Source organism: Schistocerca americana, chromosome 7 (assembly GCF_021461395.2).
Source record: "Schistocerca americana isolate TAMUIC-IGC-003095 chromosome 7, iqSchAmer2.1, whole genome shotgun sequence".
NCBI classification, from domain to species: Eukaryota; Metazoa; Arthropoda; class Insecta; order Orthoptera; family Acrididae; genus Schistocerca; species Schistocerca americana.
The window spans coordinates 111362691-111387331 of record NC_060125.1 but is presented as its reverse complement, the minus strand read 5'-3'; the positions used below and the strand labels follow the sequence as shown (position 1 = coordinate 111387331).

Sequence of the window (24641 nt, the reverse complement as noted above, 5' to 3'; positions counted from 1 at the left end):
CTTGCTTGACCTGTACGCTACAAACCCAATTACAATCAAACTAGTTCAGAAGTGTCCACCATACTGTTCCTAAACCACTTCATCGACGCACTCCATGCTTCTGAACTGCCAGAAATCGGACAACTTCAGGCTGTTAATGCTTCGCGTCTAACCACTCTAATAATAAGGATAATTAGTATAAATAACAACCGAGGAGTATCTGTTGAGAGGCCAGACAAACGTGTGGATCCTGAATAGGGGTAGCAGCCTTTTCAGCAGTTGCAGGGGCAACAGTCTGGATGATTGACTGATCTGGCCCTGTAACACTAACCAAAACGGCCTTGCTGTGCTGGTACTGCGAAAGGCTGAAAGCAAGGGGAAACTGCACCCGTAATTTTTCCCGAGGGCATGCAACTTTACTATATGGTTAAATGATGATGGCGTCCTCGTGGGTAAAATATTCCGGAGGTAAAATAGTCCCCCATTCGGATCTCCGGGCGGGGACGACACAGGAGGACGTCGTTATCAGGAGAAAGAAAACTGGCGTTCTACGGATCGGAGCGTGGAATGTCAGATCCCTTAATCGGGCAGGTAGGTTAGAAAATTTAAAAAGTGAAATGGACAGGTTAACGTTAGATATAGTGGGAACTAGTGAAGTTCGGTGGCAGGAGAAACAAGACTTTTGGTCAGGTGAATACAGGGTTATAATTACAAAAGCAAATAGGGGTAATGCAGGAGTAGGTTTAATAATGAATAAAAAAATAGGAGGGCGGGTAAGCTACTACAAACAACATAGTGTACGCATTATTGTGGCCAAGATAGACACGAAGGCCACGCCTACTACAGCAGTACAAGTTTATATGCCAACTAGCTCTGCAGATGATGAAGAAATTGATGAAATGTATGATGAGATAAAACAAATTATTCAGGTAGAGAAGGGAGACGAAAATTTGATAGTCATGGGAGACTGGAATTCGACAGTAGGAAAATGGAGAGAAGGAAACATAGTAGGTGAATATGGATTGGGGGTAAGAAATGAAAGAGGAAGCCGGCTGGTAGAATTTTGCACAGAGCATAACTTAATCATAGCTAACACTTGGTTCAAGAATCATGAGCGAAGGTTGTATACATGGAAGAATCCTGGAGATACTAGTAGGTATCAGATAGATTATATAATGGTAAGACAGAGATTTAGGAACCAGGTTCTAAATTGTAAGACATTTCCAGGGGCAGATGTGGACTCTGACCACAATCTATTGGTTATGAACTGTAGATTAAAACTGAAGAAACTGCAAAAGGTGGGAATTTAAGGAGGTGGGAACTGGATAAACTGAATACACCAGAGCTTGTACAGAGTTACAGGGAGAGCATAAGGGAACAATTGACAGGAATGGGGGACAGAAATACAGTAGAAGAAAAATGGTTAGCTCAGAGGGATGAAGTAGTTAAGGCAGCAGTGGATAAAGCAGGTAAAAAGACGAGGGCTAGTAGAAATCCTTGGGTAACAGAAGAAATATTGAATTTAATTGATGAAAGGAGAAGATATAAAAATGCAGTAAATGAAGCAGGCAAAAAGGAATACAACGTCTCAAAAATGAGATCGACAGAAGTGCAGGTGGCTAAGCAGGGATGGCTAGAGGACAAATGTAAGGATGTAGAGGCTTATATCACTAGGGGTAAGATACATACTGCCTACAGGAAAATTAAAGAGACCTTTGGAGAAAAGAGAACGACTTGTAAGGATTTCAAGAGCTCAGATGGAAACCCAGTTCTAAGCAAAGACGGTAAAGCAGGAAGGTGGAAGGAGTATATAGAGGGCCTATACAAGGGCGATGTACTTGAGGACAATATTATGGAAATGGAAGAGGATGTAGATGAAGATGAAATGGGAGATATGATACTGCGTGAAGAGTTTGACAGAGCACTGAAAGACCTGAGTCGAAACAAGGCCCCGGGAGTAGACAACATTCCATTAGAACTACTGATGGCCTTGGGAGAGCCAGTCATGACAAAACTCTACCATCTGGTGAGCAAGATGTATGAGACGGGCGAAATACCCACAGACTTCAAGAAGAATATAATAATCCCAATCCCAAAGAAAGCAGGTGTTGACAGATGTGAAAATTACCGAACTATCAGTTTAATAAGTCACAGCTGCAAAATACTAACACGAATTCTTTACAGACGAATGGAAAAACTGATAGAAGCCGACCTCGTGGCATATCAGTTTGGATTCCGTAGAAATGCTGGAACACGTGAGGCAATAATGACCCTACGGCTTATCTTAGAAGAAAGATTAAGGAAAGACAAACTTACGTTTCTAGCATTTGTAGGCTTAGAGAAAGCTTTTGACAATGTAGGCTGGAATACTCTCTTTCAAATTCTGAAGGTGGCAGGGGTAAAATACAGGGAGCGAAAGACTATTTACAATTTGTACAGAAACCAGATGGCAGTTATAAGAGTCGAGAGGCACGAAAGGGAAGTAGTGGTTTGGAAGGGAGTGAGACAGGGTTGTAGCCTCTCCCCGATGTTATTTAATCTTTATATTGAGCAAGCAGTAAAGGAAACAAAAGAAAAATTCGGAGTATGTATTAAAATCCACGGAGAAGAAATAAAAACTTTGAGGTTCGCCGATGACATTGTAATTCTGTCAGAGACAGTAAAGGACTTGGAAGAGCAGTTGAACGGAATGGACAGTGTCTTGAAAGGAGGATATAAGATGAACATCAACAAAAGCAAAACGAGGATAATGGATTGTAGTCGAATTAAGTCGGGTGATGCTGAGGGAATTAGATTAGGAAATGAGACACTTAAAGTAGTAAAGGAGTTTTGCTATTTGGGGAGCAAAGTAAGTGATGATGGTCGAAGTAGAGACGATATAAAATGTAGACTGGCAATGGCAAGGAAAGCGTTTCTGAAGAAGATAAATTTGTTAACATCGAGTATAGTTTTAAATGTCAGGAAGTTGCTTCTGAAAGTATTTGTATGGAGTGTAGCCATGTATGGAAGTGAAACGTGGACAATAGATAGCTTAGACAAGAAGAGAATAGAAGCTTTCGAAATGTGGTGCTACAGAAGAATGCTGAAGATTAGACGGTAGATCACATAACTAACGAGGAGGTATTGAATAGAATTGGGGAGAAGAGGAGTTTGTGGCACAACTTGACAAGAAGAAGGCACCGGTTGGTAGGACATGTTCTGAGGCATCAAGGAATCACAAATTTAGCATTGGAGGGCAGCGTGGAGGGTAAAAATGGTAAAGGGAGGCCAAGAGATGAAAACACTAAGCAGATTCAGAAGGATGTAGGTTGCAGTAAGTACTGGGAGATAAAGAAGCTTGCACAGGATGGAGCAGCATGGAGAGCTGCATCAAACCAGTCTCAGGACTGAAGACCACAACAACAGCAACAGTATAATAAAACTGGTTATAGCACTATAGCAGCCCTTATCTAATAACTGATATTTCGTGCTGTCAATTAATTCATGTATCTGTTTCGAAGCTAGTAATGAAGCAATTTCAAAACTATTCCAGGTACTAGATGGAACTTGGAGAAGACGTTTTCTTGGGATATTTTACTTTTACTACATATATGACTCACTTTCATCATCAGTGACGTACGGGACAAAGCACAACATATGTTTGCACTGGGTGGAGTATGTGAGGAACCTGTAATCTCCACTGCGTTAATGTTACTAATTGAGAAAAAGTAATTTTTTGTTTGAAAGTCCCATACTGCCGTACTAGGCAAGGTCCTAGTGGAGATGGTTTGCCATTGCCTTCCTCGAACAGTAATGGGTATGAATTATGATGATGATGATGATGATAATGAAGACGACACATCAACACCCAGTCATCTCGAGGAAGGTGAAAATCCCTGACTTCGCTGGGAATCGAACCCTCCACCCCGTGCTCGAGAAGCGAGAACTGGACCGCGAGACCACAAGCGGCGGACAATTAATTATTTATACCTGATGTAATCAGTATTACCGTCTTACAAAATTGGGATAATAGTAATGATCTTTTGAAAATAATGTAGTTTGGTGGTTGAAACAGAAGAGAATCGTTTGGTTTTTACTCCTCAGGAAATTTCATTTTACCTCACAGGCGGTAATTGGTCCCGCGTTGGGAACAAATGATCTAGAGTTTCGAGGTTACAGCACTCATAGAAATCGACATTCAATGGTTTGGGTAAAAAAGCGTGGTAACACTCCTATAATTCGTACAAACTTTATTAGAAGACATTCACTGTATTACATGCCCTCAATACAATCGCTCCGCATCACAGTCACCTTCACCCATAGAGGAGGAAGGCTTGCTTCGTACACCGTCAGGGCGTCCTTCTCTGTCGATGTCTCGGAAAGAGTACCCTGTGGCACGGATGATGAGGAACCGATCGGAAGTCCGAGAAATACAGTATGTGTGTCGCTCTCGGACGTCCGACCGTTCAGCCGTCAAGACTCAGCGGAGAATCACCTCTGAGGATCTTCAGCGCAGTCCTGGGCGAAACGTCAGGAACACAAGAGTTTCTTGGACCACGACCTCACATCCCGAAAGGTTTACGAGCAGCTATCTCTATGTTACTCCTGATCTTCTTGTCGAATGCGACTGCCTCTCCCATTAACGTATTTAGCTTCTCTATTTTATGTCGTATCAACACTAATAACGCGTCGTACGATGCAGAACTCTTCGGAAAATAATATACACACTGAAGAGCCAAAGAAACTGGTACACCTGCCTAATATCGAGCGCGCAGAAGTGCCGCAACACGTTGTGGCGTGGACTCGACTAATGTCTGAAGTAGTACAGGAGGGAACTGACACCGTGAACCCTACAGGGCTGTCCATAAATCCGCAACAGTACGAGGGGGTGGAGATCTCCTCTGAACAGCATATTCCAAGGCATCCTAGATATGCTCAATAACATTCATATCTGGGGAGTCTGGTGGCCAGCGGAAGTGTTTAAACTCAAAAGAGTGTTCCTGGAGCCACTCTATAGCAATTCTGGACGTGTCGGATGTAGCATTGTCCTGTTGGAATTGCCCAACTCCGTGGGAACGCACAATGGACGTAAATGGATGCAGGTGATCAGACAGGATGCTTACGTACGTGTCACCTGTCAGAGTCGTATCTAGACGTATCAGGAGTCCCATATCACTCCGACTGCACACGCCCCACACCATTACAGAGTCTCCACCAGCTTGAACAGTCCCTGCTGATATGCAGGGTCTGTGGATTCGTGAGGTTGTCTCCATACCCGTACCCCTCATACGCTCGATACAACTTGAAACGAGGCTCGTCCGACCAGGCAACGTGTTTCCAGGCATCAACAGTCCGTCGGTGTTGACGGGCCCTGACGAGGCGTAAAGCTTTGTATCGCGCAGATATCGAGGGTACACAAGTGGGTCTTCGGCTCCGAAAGCCCATATCAATGATGTTTCATTGAAGGGTTCGCACGCCGACAGTTGTTGATGGCCCAGCATTGAAACCTGCAGCAACTTTCGGAAGAGTTACACTTCTATCACGCTGAACGATTTTCTTCAGTCGTCGTTTGTCCCGTTCTTGCAGGATATTTTTCCGGCCGCAACGATGTCAGAGATGTCATGTTTTACTGGATTCCTGACATTCACGGTACACTCGTTAAACTGTCGTACCAGAAAATCCCCACTTCATCGCTATTTTGGAGGTGCTGTGTTCCACCGCTCGTGCGCCACGTTCAAACTCACTTAAACCTTGATAATTTGCCATTGTGGCAGCAGTAATCGATCTAAAAACTGCAGCAGACAATTGTTGTCTTACATAGGTGTCGCCGACCGCAGCGCCGTATTTGCCCGTTTACATGTCTCTGCATTTGAATATGGATGCCTATACCAATTTATTTGGCGCTTCAGTGTAAAATCTTTCGGGTCCTGGAGTCTGATTACAGTAACTAATTAACATGTGACCAGTGTCTCCTTTTTTTCATCTAATCTCAGATCCATTTTCTCTTCCTCGTTCTTTTGTGTTGTTTGCAAGCTGTAGCTAATGTAATTGCAGCACACGCTTTCTTTTGGGTCTCCGACATCTTAACTTTGTAAAATCGTGTTGTCAACGGACAATTTTTGTCAGTGTTATTAATAGTGTGAGGTCGCTTTAATGTATTGAATGTTTGACAAACTAGTAGTAGTGTCAATAAATATTGAGTCCTTGCAGGCCCCTTTACAGAGCCAAATAAATCGTGCAGAGCCTTCTCGCTTTGCACAACTTTACTTTACGTATCTCCTTTCATCACAAACCCCGAAACACCGTTGTAGTATCTAAGTATAATTAATAATAACGCCTCAGTATTTTATACTCTGTGAGTGAGACAGTATGGACGTCTATAACAGAGAGACATTTTGCAAGGCCTGGCTCTACAACGAAACATTGTTGACGGCTCAGTTTATTTACTCAGTCATTTAATTCGTGATTTTGAATGTATACTGACAGAAGTTTATCGTATACTCTTGCAAATTAGATTAGTCGACTATTTGTTTATTGTTTCAGCCAATTTCAAAGCAATCCTAAGACTCATTAGAAGTGTTGAGCAGCAGGGTGCTGTCCTCAGGGTAAAATAACGCTGCGAGTAACACAAGCTCTGTACGTCTATCTGTGTGCGTCGGAAAGTTTAAATTTAGATTACTGTCGAAATATATTGACGTCCAACAGGGAACATAAATGCAGATGGTAGCCAAGCCTGCAGTTTGCGCTCTTGTTGTATCTGGCCACGAACAGCAAAACGGCGGCTGTGCAGTTCCTCAATACACTATGTGACCAAAGGTTTCCGGACATCTGGTTGAAAACGACTTAAAATTTCGTGGCGCCCTCCATGGGTATTGCTGGAATGCAATATGGTGTTGCCACTCTTAGCCTTGATGACAGTTTCCACTCTCGCAGGCATACGTTTAATCAGGTGCTGGAAGGTTTCTTGGAGAATGGCAGCCCATTCTTCACGGAGTGCTGCACCGAAGAGAGGTATCGACGTCGGTCGGTGAGGCCTGGCACGAAGTCAGCGTTCCAAAACATCCCAAAAGTGTCTGTAGGATTCAGGTCAGGACTCTGTGCAGGCCAGTCCATTACAGGGATGTTATTGTCGTGTAACCACTCCGTCACAGGCCGTGCATTATGAACAGGTGCTCCATCGTGTTGAAAGATGCAATCACCATCCCCGAACTGGTCTTCAACAGTGGGAAGCACGAAGGTGCTTAAAATATCAATGTAGGCATGTGCTGTGATAGTGCCACGCAAAACAAGGGGTCCAAACCCCCTCCTCGAAAAACACGACCACACCATAACACCACCGCCTCTAAATTTTTCTGTTGGCACTAAGCACGCTGGCCGATGTTCACCGGGCATTAGCCATACCCACACCTTCCCATCGGATGGCCACATTGTGTACCTTGATTCGTCACTCCACACAACGTTTTTCCACTGTTCAGTGGTCCGATGTTGACGCTCCTAACACCAAGTGAGGCGTCGTTTGCATTTACCGGCGTGACGTGTGGTTTATGAGCAGCCGCTCGACCATGAAATCCAAGTTTTCTCACCTCCCGCCTAACTGTCATAGTACCTGCAGTAGATCCTGATGCTGTTTGGAATTCCTGTGTGAAGGTCTGGACACATGTCTGCCTATTACACATTACGACCCTGTTCAACTATCGGCGGTCTCTGTCAGTCAACAGACGTGGTCGGCCTGCACGATTTTGTGCTGTACATGTTCCTTCACGTTTCCACTTCACTATCACTTCGGAAACAGTGGACTTAGGGAGTGTGGAAATCTCGCGTACAGACATACGACACAAGTGACACCCAATCACCTGACCAAGTTCGAAGTCCGTGAGTTCCGTGGAGCGACGATGTCTAATGACTACTGAGGTCCCTGATATGGAGTAGCTGGCAGTAGGTGGCTTCAAAATGAACTTAATATGAATAACGTATGTTTTTGGGGGTTTCCGAATACTTTTGATCACGTAGTGTACGTTACAAGTGTCCGTTGCGGTCAGAACAGCATTCTGTTTAGTTGTGAGTACTTTTTGTCGGAGCTAGTTCACTTCGAACGTGGACAAGTAGTTGGTTTTCGTATGGCGAGTGGTTCCGTTACCAAAGCAGCCCAGCTGGTGGTGTGTTTCAAGAGGGGCCGTGTCAGAGATTGATGCCACATACACGGAAAGTGGAAACACATCATCCGCTAAGGCCCAGTGCAAACGGAAGCGTTTATTGAGTGATCGTGTCAGACAATGATTAGAAAGGTTAGTAACGCGGAATAACAGGGCAGCTGCAAAATCACTGCAGACGTTAATGTCACATATGCTTTCTTGTCAGCACCAAAACGACACGAAGGGAGCTCCGTAAGCAGGGAATTGTGGGACGAGCAAGAATTTCGAAACCACTTATCATTGGTCAAAATACTCTTAACAGGAAACGTGGTGTAGAAGCCATAAAGCGTAGGCTACGAAACAATGAAAGAAAGTCATTTGGTGAGATATGTCTCGTCCCACACTGTTTCCAACTTCTAGCTGAGTTTGAGTCCCAAGAATGAAACACAACGGGAGTCAGTGATGATTTTGGCATCAATATCGTGGTATTCCATGGGCTCTATGGTTAATCACCAACGGCAATTTTCCGCGGAGGATTATGTGACCATTTTGGCTGATCATACAACGTTTGTTCCCCAGCGGTGAATCTGTGCTCCAAGGTGACAGCGACCCTGTTAACATTGTCCTGGACTGGTTTTGTGAGCACTAGAATGAACAGTCTCTTCTCTCCTGTTCACCACAGTCACCAGATTTCATTATTATGCCTTTAGGGTCTACTTTAGAGACAATGGTGGATAATCGCTATCCACCCACACCATCGTTACCTAAACTTAACACTATTTTACAAGAGGAATCGTGTAGTATTCCCTTGAAAACCGTGCACGATCCGTATTTATCCATTCTGAGAACACTAGAAGCCGTTTCGAATGCCACTGTGTTTACAACACCGTATTTCGCATGATAATGGTTGCTTTGTTGGTGTTTTTGTCAAACGCTCTATGTTTACAGCAACGTTCTTGCTTCTGCATCAAATGTTTCCACCCATACCAGTTTTTGCTTTTAATTATGATGTATCCAGTACATGTGAGTGTTGGATGCTTCGACAAATTATTTTTGTAAAGCAGTTGAAGATATGCAAACCGTATAAATAGGAAAGTAATTGCTGGGCTCAAACGTTATAGAAAGGCAAGAAGCATGCTCGAAGCGAATTTATGTAGATCGAAAGTGCATCGATAGCAGGGAAAGTAATAGACCTGGGATTACTGAAACATAAGTGTAGGATTAGTTTTTGGTACGTATATTTACTTCTTCAGTACCAGCTTCTTTATTAGGTTCGTACGACCATTTCTTTTCGACAAGTCCCAGAACTTGTAAGAAATATGGACTATGGGTGAAATTCAGTCCACTTACTGACAAGTTACGACAATGTACTGTGAGACACAGTAAGTTGAGTTTTAATTTTCATACATTTATTATGATAAGCACATGGAAACATCCTGGTCGGCAAATAAAAGAGACAACAAAAGAGCAATGAAAAATTTCCTGTTAAGAGTGTTCTACTACGTTTAAAATCAGCTCATGCTACTCCCCTCATCGCCCCCCCCCCCCTCCCACATTAACCATGGATCTTGCCGTTGGTGGGGAGGCTTGCGTGCCTCAGCGATAAAGATGGCCGTACCGTAGGTGCATCCACAACGGAGGGGAATCTGTTGAGAGGCCACACAAACGTGTGGTTCCTGAAGAGGGGCAGCAGCCTTTTCAGTAGTTGCATGGGCAACAGTCTGGATGATTGACTGATCTGGCCTTGTAACACTAACCAAAACGGCCTTGCTGTGCTGGTACTGCGAACGGCGGAAAGCAAGGGGAAACTACAGCTGTGATTTTTCCCGAGGGCATACAGCTTTACTGTATGGTTAAATGATGATGGCGTCCTCTTGGGTAAAATATTCCGGAGGTAAAATAGTCCCCCATTCGGATCTCCGGGAGGGGACTACTCAAGAGGATGTCGTTATCAGGAGAAAGAAAACTGGCGTTCTACGGATCGGTGACAATGTTGACTGGAATATTCTCTTTCAAATTAGGCGGTGGCAGAGGCAAAATACAGGGAGCGGAAGGCTATTTACAATTGCTACAGAAACCAGATGGCAGTTATAAGAGTCGAGGGGGAGGAAAGGGAAGCAGTGGTTGGGAAGGGAGTGACCCAGGGTTTTAGCCTCTCCCCGATGTTATTCAATCTATATATTGAGCAAGCAGTAAAGGAAACAAAACAAAAATTCAGAGTAAGTATTAAAATCCATGGAGAATAAATAAAAACTTTGAGGTTCGCCGATGACATTGTAATTCCGTCAGAGACAGCAAAGGACTTGGAAGAGCAGTTGAACGGAATGGACAGTGTCTTGAAAGGAGGATATAAGATGAACATCGACAAAAGCAAAACGAGGAAAATGGAATGCAGTCGAATTAAGTCGGGTGATGCAGAGGGAATTAGATTAGGAAATGAGACATTTAAAGTAGTAAAGGAGTTTTGCTATTTGGGGAGCAAAGTAAGTGATGATGGTCGAAGTAGAGACGATATAAAATGTAGACTGGCAATGGCAAGGAAAGCGTTTCTGAAGAAGATAAATTTGTTAACATCGAGTATAGATTTAAATGTCAGGAAGTTGCTTCTGAAAGTATTTGTATGGAGTGTAGCCATGTATGGAAGTGAAACGTGGACAATAAATAGCTTAGACAAGAAGAGAATAGAAGCTTTCGAAATGTGGTGCTACAGAAGAATGCTGAAGATTAGATGGGTAGATCACATAACTAATGAGGAGGTATTGAATAGAATTGGTGAGAAAAGGAGTTTGTGGCACAACTTGACAAGAAGAAGGGACCGGTTGGTAGGACATCTTCTGAGGCATCAAGGGACCACAAATTTAGCATTGGAGGGCAGCGTGGAGCGTAAAAATCGTAGAGGGAGACCAAGAGATGAGTACACTAAGCAGATTCAGAAGGATGTAGGTCGCAGTAGGTTCTGGGAGATGAAGAAGCTTACGCAGGGTAGAGTAGCATGGAGAGCTGCATCAAACCAGTCTCAGGACAGAAGACCACAACAACAACTCCTGTCACCTACTATTACTACTTATACTGAAAAACACATCCTAGAAATACTAAAAGGAGTACGTAACTTATAGCAGACTACCTACAAGTCAAAGCCCACGTGTGCTGTCACACTTCTGTGGAATCTGTAGTCCTCGTCTGAGCTCAGCCAGTGTCGTGGAGCGCCTCGTGTGCGTGTTCGCTCCACAGCCTAGAGGGAGACCCGGGATGGCGCCCACGTTGAGCCCAACATCACCATTCTGAACTGAACCAGTCGCCGTTCATCAGATCCTCCTCCAGAAGTCAGATGATCTCCACTTGTTGCCTACTTCTGACATATCGCATTATATTCGCTCAATATACATCCTCCTTTAATACCAGACATTTTTATGGAACTTGTTATTCCAGAACGCTCGCGGCGTTAATAATTCGTGCTTTAGGACTCACTATTCCGCCACCTAGTCTCTTCCCACGATTTCTCTCTTCGTTCAAAATCACCCTCCTCTCGAGCACGGTCAGGACGGAACGGTTAGGGAGGAAAGTGACGCCCGTCCTGTAAGAAGAAAGGACACAGTCACAGATGGAGTGAGCCGAACCGCGGTGCAGTTTTCTCTCGCAGCACACCATTCTCACCACCCTACACACTCCACCCCCACGAATGGCTAAAAAAATGGCTCTGAGCACTATGGGACTTAACTTCTGAGGTCATCAGTCCCCTAGAACTTAGAACCACTTATACCTAACTAACCTAAGGACATCACGCACATCCATGTCCGAGGCAGGATTCGAACCTGCGACAGAAGCGGTCGCGTGATTCCGGACTGTAGCGCCTAGAACCGCTGGGCCACACCGGCCGGCCCCCACGAATGGTTTCTCCGTTCCTAGACCAGCCAGAGACACCAGTTTCCTTGAACGATACTGCTATACAATTGCCAGAACGTAGACGTTTTTAGGCCGCATCGTATATCACTGCAAGCAAAGCGATATGTATACGCCTGTTATCTTGAACACCTTTGTTGATGAAGGATGCCTTACAGTGAGCAGGGACGTACACTGCAAGACCAGTTCCACAAGAGGCCGCCTACACGTAATCACTACACAGCCGGCTGCAATAAAGTCCAATTAAGACTACATAAACAATCAATAGTTGACGTAATACAACGAGACAGCCTACTCGTTGTTTCTTTATCTTGAAGCGATTTCAGACTAAAGACTTCTGGTTTGGGCTGCTTCTTTAAAGCCAGGAAGCTGGTGGTCGGCTTAGGTGACCTGATGTCGGCTCAGAGAGCGTGTAGCTGGTTTATAGCGCCGCTTGCAGCGACAACGGCTTGGTGGAGGCGGCGGTCGCGGTGTACGACTCGACTGATGGTCGGTATCCTAGGGGAGCTCTAAAAAAATATCTGCCGCGTCGCTGCCGGAGGATGTGGCGATGCCATCTCTTCCATCTTATACATTAACTGCTGAACATCAGCATACTGCGTTTATGAACTGAATAATGTCAGACTCTTTTGTACGTGATTAGATACTAAGTACAGATTCGACGTCTTCAGTGAAAAACTTTTCCTGTTACGACAGTATACGTCATGTTGATCAGCTCCCACTTATCAACAAACCTCATCAATAAATATAGAAATTGGAATCACATAATTCATGTTCATTATTAACAGGGTCGTGTCGTGTACATTCCCAGCGGTCGAGTATTTTCCATCTACGAATGTTTTCGAGTTACCGAACGAGATGAAAGGTCGGTCGGACGGCACTTATCGGTCGTTTCCCTCAGGTGGTGCACCCGGAGAGCGGCGAACTGCTGGGCCCTAACACTGAGGGCGAGCTGTGTTTCCGGTCGCCGATGGTGACCAAGGGCTACTACCGCAGACCCCAGGCGACCGCGGAGGCGCTGGACGCGGACGGGTGGTTCCACTCCGGCGACATCGGCTACTACGACGAGAACGGCTTCTTCTTCATCACCGACAGACTCAAGGACCTCATCAAGTACCGCGGGAACCACGTGAGTGCCGCCACTGTCTCTTTTGTTTTATTCATATACTGTCTGCGCTGTCTCTTCTTGGTGAGCCTACGCGATTGTTCCAAGTTTCTTGTCAGTGATCTGCAGTTACATCTGGAACACCACATACCAGTAAAACTCCTCACCAATACTCTCCAATCTGTCACAACATACCCTGCCGCAATGACACACTAGTATTTGAAGCCACTCGAATACCACTTTCAATACGACGTGTTGTAGCTATGTGTTTTCGTAATATTACATAACCTCAGCGCGCTGTTTTGGTGGGGACTTCTTCACCATCGTACATCATAAGGGAAATTGTGTAATACACACATAAAATTTTTTTGACGTATCAGGACTGCTGTATTAAGTGAGTAATTGGTAAAGGCTGGCTGTAACGCAAAGGGGGCCACTGTTCTCTTATGTAAACAAACCAGCCACCTGCGCAGGCCTGCTTTATTGACCTAAACGAAATAATCACTTGGGCGCACTTTTTGCTTATTTACGACATAATTAATGGAAAATAGCTGCGATGTTGGTTACCATGATTTATAGGATGGATGCCTTCCTTGGTTCATGTTGACTCACATGTTCAAAGCTATCAGCAAAAAGTGATAACTGTCATTTTAATGATGGTAATTTATGACTCAAAAAAGAAAACGACTTCTTCCGAATCCCACGGCCCCCACACGTACCACTGCCCCATTGTGCTCCTATTGGTCGTTTCCTCGCCACCATCCCCTCCGGACATTAGTGTCCTCAAAACATCCTCAGACTGGCGTTCTTAACGCGGACTTCACTCGAGCAGTGGCAGCATCAGTAAACTCAGGGTATACCGCAAATTTCCAACACGCTATAGCACACAACGGTACTGGCCTAGTTTTCGTGAATGATCGGTACCCAACTTTATTTCCTGTAACATGTTACACTACTTAAGATTTCATGGCAAATTTTTGCGTAGCCGCACATGCCATTGTCATTTTACGGAATTCCTTGCCCTTTCTAAGTAGTCTATATACATGTAAATATGGTTTCGTTGCTACTTCCTCCATTTTACAAGAAGATGCATGTACAGTGAGTTTCATGGCTAATTTCGACGATTTATCAAGAAAACACAGGTAGATACTGTTTTGTTGATATTTTACTCATTTTTTTGAAAAGACACACGTAAATATGGATTTGTAAACACCACCATACATTCCCTGCAAGCAAATCAATGTTGACGCTGTTTACATCTTTGGGGTAATTTTCCCGATTTTTCGAGAAGACACACACAAATACTTCACTTTGCATGCATAAAAAAATTTCCGCAACAGACCTTCTATAGGCACATGCCACTTTTGTGTGAAGTTTCACCGATTTTTTTCCTAGTATTCCACATCGCTACTTCTTCTTCAGGTAAAGAAGCGTAAAATATCGTCAAACGATCTCCGCGCATGGTGGTAATCTAGTAAATTACACAGGCATCCAACCATAAACATTTTTTAAAAACAAAACACACACTTGGCCAACATTTTGCTTAAACTAACCTACCCCCGCATTGTCCCTCAACCTAACTCGCAATACCATTATACTTGATTTGTAAAAATAACAGTGGGAACGCTTCTACAGAGAAAGTTAGATCCTGCACTCGTGAACCCTACACCGGGCCCTAGAACACACATCCAACACACCTGTCTATTTCTGCATGCACCCAGTGTATACTTGTCACCTCAGCTGGCAAATGCCACTGTTGCTTGGCATTGTAGGGACGCAAATTGCCAGGATAGTGCGCAAATAATTGCCATGTATTTAAACAAACACCACCCAGTGTAGTGTCTCCCAAGTTCACCAAAAAGATACTACTTTGGTCACTCCCTTACAAGTTCTGCTGCACAATTGAACAGTCCAGCAATGGAGGTTGGTTAGTTGATTCGGGGGAGGAGACAGAAAGCAAGGTCATCGGTGCCGTGGGTTAGGGAACGTTCAAATGGTTCAAATGGTTCTGAGCACTATCGGACTTGTGCTGAGGTCATCAGTCCCCTAGAACTTACAACTACTTAAACCTAACCAAAATGAGGACATCACACACATCCATGCCCAAGGCAGGATTCGAACCTGCGACCGTAGCGGTCGCGCGGCTCCAGACTGTAGCGCCTAGAACCGCTCGGCCACTTCGGCCGGCGGTTAGGGAAGCATGTGGAAGGAAGTCAGCTGTGCTATTTCAAATGAACCAATCTGGCATTTGCCTGAAGAGATTTAGGGAAACCATAGAAAACCTAAATCAGGATCGTTCGACACGGGTTTGAACCGTCCAAAAAATAGTTCAAATGGCTCTGAGCACTATGGGACTGAACATCGGAGGTCATCAATCCCCTAGAACTTAGAACTACTTAAACCTAACTAACCTAAGGACATCACACACATCCATGCCTGAGGCAGGATTCGAACCTGCGACCTTAGCGGTCGCGCGGTTCCAGAGTTTGAACCGTCGTCCTCCCGAATGCGAGTCCAGTGTGCTAACCACTGCGCCACCTCGCTCGGTCCACCAATGCTCTTGTCTGTAATAAGAGAGGACTAAATGAACCGCCCCCGTCGTCTGCCAGTGCAGGACGCGTGTGACATGTGGGTCGGCATCCTGAGAGAACAGCCCGTGTCGGTGAGCGGCCTTCCAGTACCCACTGCTCAACCAGCCGCCTACCCGCAGACGTGTCGATGTCGGGCTGGCTGGAGGCTGCAAGGAAACGTTTCTTTAAATGATAGAGGAATTATGAAACTAATTCAGGCATAGCGCGAATTCGCGATATGTGGTCTATATTCTGCGGGCTCTTACCAGATAAGAAGTATCTGGACACTTACTAGCGGCATGTCACCGGCATATAACTCATACGAAAAAGAGAACTGAAAGACATCGTTTAACCCTCGAGCGTTGCATATGGTGCAGTAGACTCTAGTTTTAATGGAACATCTGTTAATCGTGAGCCGGCCGCGGTAGCCGTGCGGTTCTAGGCGCTGCAGTCCGGGACCGCGGGACTGCTACGGTCGCAAGTTCGAATCCTGGCTCGGACATGGATGTGTGTGGTGTTCTTAGATTAGTTAGGTTTAAGTAGTTCTAAGTTCTAGGGGACTGATGACGTAAGATGTTAAGTCCCATAGTGCTCAGAGCCATTTGAACCATTTGTTAATCGTGGGAGGGAGTACCACACAAGCATCACCGTACTTAAAGAGCCCTGACGGACGTTAGGAAACTCTACACTGTTCTGACTCGATAGCTCTGCAGGATGAGTGAATATTTCCTTCATAAGTAAATTACATTTCAGAATCAGGAGGGAGTCTATATGCACATATACGGTATGGAACATTTGTTAATGGTGGAAGGGAGTATCATTTACTTAAATCGGCCTGACAGACAGTCGGAAACTATGCCACACATCTGATGCCATTGCTCTGCTGGCTGAATGGATGTTTTCTCGGTAAGGGAGTCTATATGTGCATATATGGTATGAAAGACTAGTTTTAACGGAACATTTGCTAATGGTGGGATGGAGTACCACTCACGGCATCACTATGCTTAAATAGAACTGATAGACATTTGAGCACTATGTTACAAACACTTCTGATTCCATTGCTCTGCTCGATGACTGAATATTTCTTTGAAAGCAAATTAGATTTCCGGTGGGGATCTATATGTCATAGAAGACAGTGGGAACGAGTGGATAACTGGCTATTCATCACAAGAAAATTAAATTTCAAAATTCTGAATGGGAAGCATATATGTATGTCGTGTGGAAGACTGTAGTTTTAATGGAATGTTGGTTAATGCTATGAAGAAGGAGTCTCTCTCTCTCTCTCTCTCTCTCTCTCTCTCTCTCTCTCTCTCTCTCACTCACACACACACACACACACACACACACACACACACACACACACACACACACACACACAGACACAGACACACATTACTGTACTTAAATTAGACTGACATTTCTCTCTGTGACACACACACACACACACGTACATACATACATACACACACACACCATTACTGCACTTAAATTGGACTGACAGAGTATTTTGCAAATAATTATTTTTTGTGTGCTATGAATACCACATTTATTGCATCCAAACCCTGATGGAGTAGGTATACTATCTTACATTGAATTTTTGTTGATCTTAGAATGATTGACTGACCAAATTCGCAAACAGGACATCTGCATCTCAATGCTCCCATTATCTTGAACCATACAATACCACAGATCTATTCTCTCTCTCTCTCTCTCTCTCTCTCTCTCTCTCTCTCTCTCCACTGCAGTTGCATACCTCTTCCTGCAAACCACATATGTATATGAGACTTTGATGCTTCAGAATACACTCTGCAATAACTCTTGAGCAGTTAATTCAGATGTGACAACACCAAACACGATGAGTATTGATGCAATAACACTGATGCTGTCAAAGACGAGAATGTCAAGACAGAATGTGCCGTACTTAGCACTCAACTGCCTCTCAATATAGGTCAGTCCGCTGCACGTGCTCTCCAGCCTTATTTGAACGAGCGCCCCCACTTCCACCTTTCACCATTAATTCTCGATTTCCACAATAAGCTTGAGGTCACTGTCAGCTGCTATAACAACATTAACACGCATAGACCTGTTTGTGGTTAAATGATATGTACTGGTAAACAATAACATATATTAAACAGTGTATAGTCGCTGCCAGCCAATCACATGAGTCCACATCTGCCTGTGTCACGTGGCTAATCTGCGAACTAAAAGCATCGTGTGGATCTATATAGGCTGGGATACTCAATTCGGTATATAACTGAAAAAAAGCTCTGCAAAAGACGAAGTATTTTCCCAAGAAACATAAGGATTGATTAGGGCATGTATGCAGATACATAGACAATCATTTTTTACCCTGTCAGCACGTGAGAGTGGTGCGACATACCCTCCGCCATGCACTGTACAATGACTTGTGGTGTATTTGTTTTACATGTAGGATGTACGCAGGTGATGGAGTTGTCTACAGGCAGGCGCAGGCGCGGCTCGTGGTTTCTATACTGGGGAAGGTTGCGGTATTTATCGATCGGAGCCAACATAGTCCTCGGGTTATGCAACAGATTAGTCTGACATAAACAACTAAGAATTCAGGGGGAAAGGGGGGGGGGCATATCACCCTCTACCCTTAATTTTACGTACTGTATCTTCTATAATCAGGTATTAAATATCATTATAAGCTAACTTAGAGTTAAAATTTTTGGTTAGTGTTTTTATACATCATTACATTTTCCGACACTTTGCAGCAAACCATATGAAAAGACGCGTTTCGGAGAGATCTTTAATGCGATGAATGTTAACTTAGCGGCTGCTTAATATTTTAGGTGTTTTCAGTTCTAAACTTAAGGCGTTTATTGTGGTTTACCTCTAAAGCTCGAAGTTTACGAGTTCACATGACGATACTGTGATGTTTTGGTGACGCCACAGGTCTTGTGCAAGGAAAACTCACTAAAATCTTGCAAAATACACTCCGAAAAAGAAACGTGCTAATATCACACGATATCAACAAAAGCAGTTAGCATCAGCAAGCAAGGAGAGTAAAGAAATGGGACAAATTTCGCGCGCTTTGTCCTCTAATCACTTATGAAACTCTCGCTAGATGGCAGTACTGTTATGTTACTGTAGTCTAGTGCACTCTGGCGGGATATTTGCAAACTTATTCTAAATGTGGATAAAATAGCCAATGGCAGAAACAAAACAACTATGCAAAACATTATCAAAACAATAATACTAAACGTCGATTAATGACGCATCGAAGCATAGTAGAGATGTGCAGAGACAGAGATTGGATAGCGAAGTTTCGGCCACTCTACATTCCTTTATTACATAGTGGAACGTGAAAAACTTGTGGTGGTTGGTATGACACCCTTAGGCTGCAAGCTCTGAGCCTTCGGGTCGCCCATAAAGAGCAGTACTATGTAGAAACCACGCCCCCAAACCGCTACTACATGCAGCTTACAGACGTTCCAAGGCGCAACCTAAACACTACTAACCGTTCGGAAAACATCTATCGATACCAACAGTTCCAAAAACGCTGACCGTCGTTATTTTAGTCGGAATGGGAAATATGCGAAATTCGTCCTGATAATTTAAATTATGTAATACGTGCTTGTGAAATTTACTTTAACATATATTTTGAGGCGGCTCCGCCTCAGAGCCTTTAATTACGAGCCGCGCCTGTGCAGGAGTGAATACCTGTGGTGGGACTGGTAAGTGCTGGTGCGTCTGTTTACATTAAAAAAATATAAGTACTATAAGTACCACTATATGAATGCAAACAGCCCACTGCTCTAGACGGAATATGATATCATGATCGGTCCACAATCGAACAGTGTATGGGGGGAGGAATGAACAGTGCTGTGATTAAACCCTAGATCTTCACCCTGTTCTTGCAGTATCTCTGAATTGTATATGGTTGTACGAATCAGCTGCACCATTGTAAATGGTTCAATGGATTGTGTGTTTAAAGCTCTATGGGACTGTTAGAATCATATAGTTCGGTACATCCCATGTGTAAAAAGACTATGTATTTCTTGCAATACACAATACATTCAACGAAGACTCTGGTACCATTATGCCATCGTATATCTAGCGTAACGATCAAAGGAATATGCTGAAGGAGATTAGGATATGTCCAGCGACATTTTTATAGATAATCATTTCTTCGTGCAGTCCTCTAATACCAAAGGTGCAACAGTAAGGCTTCCTTGGCCACTAAAGAGATTATATCTGGTGTAGCAGTCATAGAGGAGATTAGGTAGGACATATACAGAGGCATACAGTCAATCATTTTTACTCGATCATTACGTGTGTGAGTTGAAGAGGAACGAAAAAGTTGTTAATACTGCAACGATATAGTCCACACCATGTACTTACAGTGGTTTGCAGAACATGTATATAGATGGAGGCTCGTCTGTACCACGTTTGCGACACAGGTAGGCTGCAGCGGTTTTCAGAGGCCTGGGGTTGGGTGGGAGTCGCAGCTAAATGTAGACAAATGTAACTACTGAAACTAAAGTAGCCAAAGAGACACGCTTCTGTTCCATTATGTCATTGACTACAAATCACTGGAAACAGCAGCAATCGTAAAATATCTGGACGCAAGCATCCACATGGTGATGAATTTCTTCTTAAAGTTAATGTACTATTGTTTCTCGTTATGTTGGCTCTCGACATATCCAGTGACGGGCAAAGGGCTAGACAGTCTCCTAACAAATAGAACAGTGCTGCCGCAACGTGATGGGATTTCGAAGAAATTAGCAGGGCTCCGTGACTTCTCTAGGGACATCTACAGCCACCTTCGCCCTTCAAAATAAGACAGATGCAAATGCCATGTATCGAAGACGATAATCTGGCAAAAGATGAGAGATGATCCCCTTATTGCTACTTCTAAGTGTTTCAAGCATGTTACCCCCTCCCACACACGTCTCGCGAAGCGACTGTGCCGAGAATTTTTGGGGCAAAATGAAGGTTTTTCACAGACAGGCATTCAGCGGAAAAGTTTCGTCTTTTGTTTTCCCGGTAAATTTGTTAGAGTGGATAGGAATGAAAGGGAGGCGGTATTACTGCTGCGTTGCAAATCTGTATATCGTTGGTTGAAGTTTTTAGTTGAGGAATTGTTAAAGGTGAGAATATGGGGAAAAGCCGTGTCTTTCGCGAAAGAGTGGCCGTCATGTCTTAAGGGTTGTCAGTGTACGGGTATTATGTTGACGAGTTGCGCAACGGACTGATCTGACAAGTACCCTTTGGCTCCTGCAAGAAGCAATTTCCGCCCCACACTACTACACCTTTTTTCCTACGGTCACCTGTTGATACTTTACCGGTAATTCATTCTACATAGACGTATCAGGTCCCCGTTACTGTATGGTTTATCTAAGCATTGATTTTTTTGTGCATTGTGTCAAAGAATTTTACAACGCTTTTCTCCTCTGAGTTTTCATATGGTGTCATCTGAAGTAAATTGGATTTAATTTTACTGCTTGGACCAATATCTATCCAGATATGCTGTTCTGAACTGCAGGTAAGACGTACAGGTAGCAGCGATCTTTGCATCACCTCCTCTACTGTCCCTGACATGTGTGCACAAATAAAGTCAGGTTTGTGAGCCAAGCTCCAATGATTTGGTCATCTTCCTTGAAATGTTGGAATTTTCTGTCAAAAAGTGATCTGTATCGTATCTACTCATAAATCCGGGTTGTGGCTGATTCATAGACTCAAGTAATATGTCATTGCTTGTGTTGTCTTGCCTGTTCTCTGGCAATCCACTGCCTGTCTGCATATTCTCAATTTCCTGACCCATATTCGCATCACATCGTAACATTGGTGAACAAAAATGTTGTTAGTTTGTCTCTACTCTCGTCGTTCGCGGTATTTTACCTGTGCTACTGTTATATTGTGTCATCGGGTTTACTAGTTCAGTAACCTGTCTGTCCATTGGTATCGGCTGACTGTGTGTGTCCCGTTTTTCTAGACACTATGCCTGGTTCTGTGTCGTGTCATGTGTCGCTTTAGTCAGGGCCTTCTGTTTCGACTTCTGCGCGAATGTTACTTCTGGTCTTTGTTCTACTTGAACTTTCTTAGACGGCGCGTGTTCGTGTACTGAATTAATGCTTGACGTATCAGTTGTGTCCCTACAGGTGTCATCGGTTTCGATCTTTTCTTCGACAGTTTGTATCAACTCCGTTCGAAGCTTTACAAAATGATCTTTGTTTTTAAGTTCTATTTTACTGATCCGCTGATCATATTTTTTCAGTGCAACTTTTGCGACCTTGCTTTGAATCGCTTGTTCTTCCGAAATTTGTACTGCTGCTCGAGTGGCCTTTTTAGTAAAACGTTCCACCTTTTTGTCAACGTTTACGATGTCCAATTGGACCTTGTCCACGTCAGTGTGTAATTGCTGCTGACCTTGTTTTAGTACCTGAATTCTTTCCCTCGATTCTTTCGCGTCTTTATTTATTTGAGTGATCTGACTTTCAATTCTGGCGATCCCTTCTTCCATCTGTATTTTAACCTGTTGGATCTGTGTCTTAATCTCTTGTCTCAATTCCTGATTATCCTGTTTCAATTCCTGACACTGTTTCGTCATCTGTGTATTAATATCCTGATTCTGTTTCGCTATTTGTGTCGTTATACTATCGTTCATTTTTTGTAACATCTCCATGATCTCCTCCTGTCCTGTACATTCTGCTGAACTGTATGTTTTCGATCTATTGTTTTCTACTCGGTGACTTACGTCGTTTACTGGACTGTGCTGTGACGTTTCTAAGTTCGATAACTGCAAGTATCCGTGCTGTCTTCCGTTCTCCCTGTGTTGCTCTTTATGTTGAGGACTAGTTGCGTTTGTCATTGAACCATTTCCTGGCACAAACAACTCTGCACACTGCCCTCTCTGTTGTGTATGTCTTATGTTTACAGTTGCGCCTGTTACGGTACCTTTTCGCGGCGCTCGTAACTCCACAGAATTGTGTGCCTGTTACTGAGGCATATTTAGTATGTGTACAAGAGGTTCGACGCATTCTAAATGTTCCCCCTCTTCCTCACTGTCTACTTCTCTTTGAACGTTAACTAACTGCCGGTTCATTGACTGTATTGACGCTTATTCTGTCTCTGAATATGCGGCAAACAAACGAGTTTCCTGAGCTCGTTTCGCTGCTAATTTTTGCCGTTTCCTGCGTGGGCTGTCTATTTCTGGCTCAGAATGTGCCCAACACGGAATTTCGTATTCTGAAAATTCGGTGTTGTCCCTTCAATTCCCAACTGTCTGATTTGTCTCAATTCTATCCAAATCTACCTGAGCCTGCTGATTTCTGCAGCTCACCGACTTTCCTGTCCTCTGGTTCACGGTCTGTCCTGTTTTCAACGAGCTCGTTTACTTGCTGTCTATCGGGTTGATTCTCCCCCTTCTTGTCTACTTGCTGTCTGTCGCATAACCTTTTGGCTTGCACTCTACCAGTTGGTTAAACCAACAACAAAAACGTCGTGAATTCTCGGCTACGGTCTCCAATCTCCACCTGTGCGCTTGCAAAGGGAGTAAAAATGTTACTTCTTAATTCTATCTTATTTGATACTGTGTCACTCTGCATCTCTGTGTCTGTGACTATCACCTGAAAATCCTATGCCCTAACAGCTACTCAAAAATCCAAAAAAATCCAAAAATTTTCCAACACAATAACACAAGACCTTTTTACTACAACTCTGCTTTCCTCGCTACTTGTGTCTATTATGATCCAAAATCTTTGCAAGCACCCCTTTAAGACATAAAAGAAAATTTTTCAAAGTGATAATGCACCCTAACATAAAAATTTTTTCTTCAATTAACTAAATTTCTTTTATTTTTCAAAAAAATTACAGTTATGTACTTCTCGCTTAACTTAACATTGCATAAATATCAACAAACTTTCTGTAACACCCAAAATAATTTTTTTTACTAAAACTGCAACCTGTCATACCTATAATCTATCACCTATTCTGACACTGTCCTATCTTGGTAACCTGCCTATGTTACCTATCCTGGCAAGGTCGCCATTTTCTGTAAGTTTGTGGGTGTTATGTTGACAAGTTGCACAACAGATTGATCTGACAAGTTCCTTTTGGCTGCAGCAAGAAGCAATTTCCACCCCACACTACTACAGAAGTCAGACAGAAGCTCCTAACTTCAGAATACCGCAGTTTCCGTGTAGGCGGAAAAGGAACGATTTCAGAAATGCGATTTGTTGGTGCTTTGTTTTTTAGTATCAGTATAGGCGGTAAAGAAGTTGAGTCATTAGGAAGTTCATTCAGAATGTTTTGAAAAATATGAAGATACTGATCCCAAGTTCTGTGATTCTGATGACAATAAAGACGACACAGTTTATTGATTTCCTTCAGCCATCTCTCTGAAGCGTTAGATTGAGGGTGAAAGAGTGAAATGAAGATTGGTTTAAACTTACGACGCCGTAGAGTACGAAGCCAAATTTTAGAGCGAAACTGTGATCCATTATCTGATATAACGTTATCAACATGACCCACTTCTTTAAGAAAATGTTTGATGAAAGTGTTAGATACTGAACGAGCTGTTGCTTTGCGTAAAGGTGTAAAACACACATATTTTGATATCAATTCCACTGCTACCAAAATGTACGCAAAACCATTAGTAGAATGAACCACTGGACCGAACAAATCAACTGCAGCCATGTCCTTTAATTTCGCTGGAATGATAGGAAACAACGGTGCTCTATGAAAAATAGTTGGCGGCTTAGCCTTTTGACATAATTTGCATTTGGCAAGAACAGATCGAATACGTTTTTCCATATTACTGAAGTAGCAATTTTCTCGTAATTTATGAAAGCATTTTCTGGGACCAAAGTGTGCATAACTGAAATGTGTGTACCAAATCAGTTTATTAACCCACTCATCAGGAATACAAACTAACCAAACAGAGTTGTCGACCGATTTTCGTTTAAAAAGAATGACATTACGAACTAAATAATACTGTCTGATCGCTACGCT

The 24641-nt window shown here is 43.4% G+C and overlaps 1 protein-coding gene across 1 annotated transcript in view; it reads left to right on the top strand.

Moving 5' to 3' along the window:
- The window catches only part of LOC124622585 (4-coumarate--CoA ligase 1-like), a 314336-nt gene that overhangs the window by 194229 nt on the left and 95466 nt on the right, over window positions 1–24641 (top strand). Inside the window, exon 6 of the mRNA XM_047148334.1 lies at window positions 12892–13119. Coding sequence (XP_047004290.1) covers window positions 12892–13119 — 228 coding nt within the window. The remainder of the gene's footprint in view (window positions 1–12891; window positions 13120–24641) is intronic.